General features: G+C 39.0%; 1 protein-coding gene across 1 annotated transcript; it reads right to left on the minus strand.

Annotated features, from left to right (window-relative positions):
* Positions 1 to 2775: 2775 nt before the first annotated feature.
* FAM171A1 (family with sequence similarity 171, member A1) lies at positions 2776 to 6090 on the minus strand (the record flags this gene model as incomplete). The annotated part of the gene is made up of 3 exons (XM_008938590.1): positions 2776 to 2937; positions 3011 to 5314; positions 5972 to 6090. Coding segments are annotated over 2 exons (1818 nt in total), but the record flags the coding sequence as incomplete, so codon positions are not given.
* Positions 6091 to 6389: the final 299 nt, after the last annotated feature.

The following is a 6389-nucleotide window of genomic DNA, read 5'->3' on the forward strand; positions in this document are numbered from 1 at the left end:
GAAACAGGCACATTTACCCTTCAACACACTACAATGCCATCAGTGATGATGCATTTTGATTTGAATGGAGATGTTGTAAGTGGAATACAGCTCCAGCCAAGGTGCTGAGCAAGGTCTCTCCAGCTGACAGAGATGTCTGCACTTGAACAGACAGCAGGCCTATGAAACAACTCATGATCCTATGCCAGCTGCATACTGGTGTTATTGAAGTTACAAACTGTCTTTATATTCAAACTCTATACACTGTTTGACACACAGTCTGTATATGGAGAAACAGTTCACCACCAGGTGGTAGGTGTTCCAACTTCAAGAATTTCAAATGCTGGAGACCCAGACACAGCACTGATTAAAACCAAACCAACTTACCTGTCACCCATACATTGTAGAAAAGCAAATTGACATTCTTCTTCCAATCTGAGCAAGTCCAAGGAGGTACAGGACGGATGCCACTATGCCCCATGCCTCAGCTTACAGCCTATTGATAGTTTAAGAGGTATGGTGTTATATTAAGTTTTAGTCCTCACGTGAACTCTTGTCCTTTACTCTCTCAACTCATTATCGATTTTAAATCCACACTGCTGATAGATTAATCGAAAACCTTTTCCTAGTATTTTTTAAGTCCAACATATTTTCATTACTCCTGTAAAGTTTGTCATTAAAAGCTTTTGCATTTTTTCCCTGTTAATACTTCAAAAATTAAGAAAACACCCATCAGAAAATAAGAAAACAACTGCTTTATCTTCTGCATACACTAAAATCACTTGGAGCTGCTGATGCCAAGATTTATTCAAGTTATACTTTGTTCTCTGTGTGAGCTCTACTGGTACTTGCTTCACTGTGCAACTTCAAAATGTAAGCAACAATTTCTTCATATATTAATCAAGTATCTTCCTCTGTATGGTTTTGAAAATGAAGCAGAACTTGTCACTGGCCTGTAAGATTAGGCAAAGTGTGTACAATGGACACACTTCAATCTCAGTCCATTATCAGATCTGTGTTACTTTGTGGCTCAGATGTGTTTGATATACTGAGAATTACATTTCATAATCAACGTATTCTGCCAAATCAAACTATTATATGGCTGAGGATAACACAGCAATTTTAAAAATGCTATTTTAAAGATTTGCAAAATACCCACATTGTGTTTGTTCAGGTGCGTTTGCTGTATTAAGACCATCAAACTGTGTTTTGAACATAAAACCAACACAATTAAATAAACAAACCACTGCAATTTAATAGCAACAATCTCACTTTACAAGATAAGAAAGATGGAAACTTTGCAAAGGAATCTGAAAAAGAATGTAATTTAAAATGACAGATTAAAGATAACAGAAAGTTGCAAATTAAGTAGCACAATAATTCTAGTACACAGAAGTTTTAATCAGAATGTTTACTTGGTGCAGCATTCTGATTAATAAGTGACACTGTATTACCAGCACTTACTGACAGCTGATAAATAGTATTCCTTTTAAGCAGTATTTTCCTGTTCAGTGACCTTGCACAGACTGACAGTAAGTAACCCAGACCCCAGAACCAGCTCACATGTGGTCAGTAGCAAAATTCCTGAACAGTACAGGAAAGGATCTGGAATGCATGGGATGATTAAAACATAACTTAGTGCTAATATGGTGATGTTAATACTCAGTGCACTCCACGAATACTATCATAGATTTCTTTTACAACATATACCACTTCCAAACATGAATTAATGCAACACAGAGGTGATGTGGCTTTGTGTGGATAGAGAGGAGCACTGGCCTGGGAACTAGGAAACTGGGATTCAGTTCCTAGACCAGACTCCCAGGTAAACCATTCAGTAAAACGGAGATTACAGAACTGGCCTCCTAAAAAAACCTTGAAATCTACTGAAAAAAAAAAACAACAACTAAAAAACAAACAAGGCAACTAATCTGAGTCAGGGCTTATTATTCAAAATTAAATAGGAACTATACAACACATTCTTTAATCACTTTTGAGATTACGTAATAGTTTGCTTTATAAAAGCATGACTGCTTCTAATGCTACATAAAAATAATCAAATTAAACATGATAAACTGAATGTATATGAAGAATTCCACAGGAGTGGAAGTCACATACTTTCCCTTCTAATTCATGAAGAAGTGGGCAGTGTGCAGTAGGCGTTGAGTACCCGCAGAAGTCTCAGAAAGAAAATTGGTCCCACAGGAAGAGTGACTCCATAAAGAATTTTGGTGATAACAGAATTTAATTTCCAAAGTCTTCAGTGATATTTAAGCAAGTGGTTACGTATTTATCAAGATAAGGAGGATGCTTTTCTGAAAAGGGGTCAAAATTTCAGTACTGAGTGAAGTTCATGAGAACTGCATAAGAAAGTAAGTCATACAAGTATAAATATGCACAGCAAAATCAAAACCAAAGTATTTTTCTTATTAAATAAAGTCAAATGATGTGATGGCCACCAACAGAGGAAAAAACCCACAAAGATAATTTTTGCAGTTTATTTTCAACAATAATTTTTGGATAACCAAGCAGCTCTGTATGGAGAAAGCACAGAAGAGTCATTCTGGCACTTTTGGATAGTACTTTTTTTTTTTCCCCAAAATTTTTCTAGACACATTCAGTCCACTTGCTCAGCCTATAGTCCGTTTTATATGAGCGTGATTAGCTCATACAGATCCAGAGGAAACTAACAATATTTACAGTCAATGAAACTATCTTCTTGGCTACTCTGGGCCCTTTAAAATGTCTTCTAAGTCTATCCTGGCTAAACAGAATCCACAATATACATGATAGCTACAGAATACACTGTATTGAAATGAGAAACGCTCAGCACAAAATGGGACTCTTGGCATGCAGCTTAAAATAAAAGGTAGAAGTTCAGACGTTTATAAAATCCCAAATGGGTCAATTAAAAGGAGATAGCAAAAGAAGGGACTGTTCATTGTTACTGTAAAAAAGGCACTTTGAGTAAATGGGACCAGAATTGGAGGAATCTTAGTCGACACAAAGTTCAGTTTGGTTTCATAAAAAGGCTTCAATGCTAAGGGATGCTACTCAAGTTTCCTGCAGTTTTACATTAAAATAAGTTGCTGAGTAGTTTATTATAAAGGACAGAAAATGTTTACAACCAACTCTTAAAATTAAGAAAAGCATAGTATAAGCAAAATATTACTAAAAGCAGCAATGCATAGCCTTTCATTGAGATAATGCACATTTGGGACACCATGTGTCAAACTCTTGGTTTTAAGATACTTTCAGTAGCATTATCAACATAAAATTAGCCTACAAAACAAAAGCTTTACCAGCTCCCATTCATAAGGAGATTGAGGTCATAAACCAACCAAACAATTCGTCAGTATTTTCAACATCCTGGATGACCAATATCAAGTATATGGAATAACAATCATACTCTTTGTTCAGCTATCTCACTGGAGGCAGCCATTAAATCAGAGGAATGATTTTAATTCTTTTCTAACATTTACACAGTAATGCTCATCAAATGTTGCTCACCACAGTTTGTTTTTCTTTTTTCTCTCCACAAAAAAAAAAAGAAAGAAAAAAAAAAAATCAAGCACTTCCACAGAAAGAATATTTGGCAATTTTATACTCCACTGAAAGGTGGATTTTCACAATAGCTCACTTTAGATTGAAAGTCATTAGTGGCCTTTCCTCTCTTTTCTGCCAAGGACTCTTCTTATCTTCACCTTGGTCATCTTCTTCATCCTCATCCTCATCATCATCTTGAACCGATGTTCTGTGTTCAGGACTAGTTAATGGCTCTGGTTTGGTATCCACAGTTCTTGTTTCCTCCTGCAGGCTGGGCAGCTGCACACCACTTCTCTTACTACTGCCTTCTAGCAGGCACCGTAGAGCATTGTCCTCAGGGCTACAAACCGCTGTCCCGCACTCGCTGCCACTTTGGTCCATGTCATCCAAGTACACGAGCTGCGTGTAAGCTGTGCTATCCGAAATCTTCTGCTCTCTCTGCTGGTGCTCTTGCACTGGTGGGTGACTCTGTGGCGCAGACAGATGATCTCCTCTTCCCTTTCGGGCAGATTTTGGTTCGTTCATGTCAACGCCAGAGTCCAAACTGGCGTCGTTGCTCCCATTCCTACCAGCTCTTTGGAGATCAATGTAAGAATGTCTAACGTGAGCATTTGAGCGTCCATCTAGAGAAACAAACCACGCTCGAGGGTGAGGCAACGGCTTTCCACCTCCTAATTCCATCAAAGCCTTTTCTGTGAGAAGCTGCACTTCATTATTCATTTGACCCAGGGACGCATCATTAAGCGAGGCAGGAATGGAAATAGATTCAGACATGGAAGCATTTTGTTGACCCCACTCAGCTGCACCTGCATCTTGTAAATGTTGCTGAGATATTGCTTGGGATGCTAACTGTTGGGGTTGCAGCTGTTGTGGGGGGTGTGGAAAAAGCCGTGCATGAGGGTTAGGCAGCTCAGCCTGAAGTCTTTCTATATCAATCTGCTGGTCAGCTGGGACAACCAGTGGCTGGCTAACAAAAGGGTGTTCTCCTGGCAATTTCATGTAATGACCTGGGATGACCAATGCAGGCAAAACTTTTCTGTAAACACTGTCATTGACTTGGTCAACTGAATTGCAGCAGACTAACTGACCTGGTCGAGGGAAAGATGTGGGCCTTTCGAGGTGATCAACTGAACGAGACATCATACAGTCAGTGGGTCTGCAGTCCAGCAGCTCTTTTTCAGGTGCTGAAGGTGTGGGGTATATTTGCTCCTGAATATTGTATTTACTTCCAGTAGCAATATGGTTCATAGATACTTGAATTTCTCTCTCTTGCTTTTCAAATAAAGGCTGAGACAGTATAGCATTGTAACTTCTTCTGTACTCATCTTTGATAGGCGACTCATAGCCTTCAGCTGTTTCTGTAGATTTTCTTGTCTTTAAAGGAAAACTATCTGCTGATTTGTGGTAGTCTTTTTTTAGAGACCCACTGGGAGTCAGGTCATCCAAGGAAATTCTGCTCTTGTCTTTCTCCTTGTCAGAGAGCAGTTCCTCTCGGGAGCTAAACTCCTGGGAAGTACTGAATGAGTGTTTGAGCATAGGTGTATGCATATCTGCTTCTCCACTAGGTGATACCATCTCCATATGGACAGCACTGATTAATTCCTTTGCACCTGATTTCTCAGTGTGCCCATTGCTAGCAACGGACAACCCGCCAGGAAATTCTGACTCGCGACGTGAAAATATTAAATTTATATGAGACATTGAAGTTGCTTGATCCTTCTTAGAAGTGTCCAGTGCTGTTGAAAGTTGTAGCTTCTTGTGATGCTGACGTGGTCTTAAACATTTTCTTCTACAAAAACCAGTAACAAAAGAAGTTACACATTTATGACAGCCGTACACCAAAACAAGAGCAACAAGTGTGCCTTAATGGGAGATTTTAAGCAGTGATTGGTATTAGGGGAATTGAACTTTTAATACATAGCCTAACAATTAAAAGCTTATCCCAGCAGCAAAGATAAAATTAAAGAATAACTGATGTCAATTGGGAAATATCTCAAGCACCAATTACAAATTGAAGCAAATGTCTGGAGAAGGTGAAATCACTCATTAATATACACTTGCTAATGACAGTTTAACATTCTTTTTAATATAAGACTAATAAAAAGATCACTTGCAAATGCAGAATGGGTACAATAAAGAGAGAGATCTTGGTCCTATGCCCATATTCGATAGGAAGTTTTAAAGCATCTTACAGGGAAAACACAGGTACAGGTGTGTGTGATTCATCCATCATTCTACCAAAGGCAGGGATTGTATATGCTGCATGTAACCAGGAATATATGACATTTGCTCTCACTGTTTCTTCCTTCTTAAAGTGCTTGCTTGCTTTTGTTTTCCCCCCCCCCCCAAAGTAAAAATATTTCAATGCAAAAGCTTTTAATTTCATAAGCCCAAAAAAACTTTGTCTTTCCGTCATAAAGGAAGCAACCAGGATGGTGAATCTTACCTGCAATAATACAAAAGCAGACACAGCAAGACTAAAAGTATGAGAGCCATCCCTCCTAAAATTGCCAAAAGAAACATTGTATGATAGCTGGTAATGTCGTGTGTTACAACGGGACCTGGAAGGCCAGAAAAGAGAATTTAGACCTGTAACAACCTACAAACAGGAAGAGGAACAGTGCTTAAACAAAGAGGGACATCTTCCCTTGTTATCAGGGTGCTAAGTGAGCAACGCTGCCGCTCGTAGCCCTGGTGGCTATTGAGCAGACCATTTCTGTAGAAGGGAGCGAGCTGTTGAGAAATCATGTGCTGGTTTTCATGACTGCAAGTCCAAATACATCATTCTGTGGAAAAGCTGTTAGTTCCAATGGGAGCATGCATCAGTGAATGCTGCCTTCCAGGCCCTAATGCTGATGCAGTGT

Source organism: Merops nubicus, unplaced genomic scaffold, assembly GCF_000691845.1.
Source record: "Merops nubicus isolate BGI_N331 unplaced genomic scaffold, ASM69184v1 scaffold51894, whole genome shotgun sequence".
Classification (NCBI taxonomy): domain Eukaryota; kingdom Metazoa; phylum Chordata; class Aves; order Coraciiformes; family Meropidae; genus Merops; species Merops nubicus.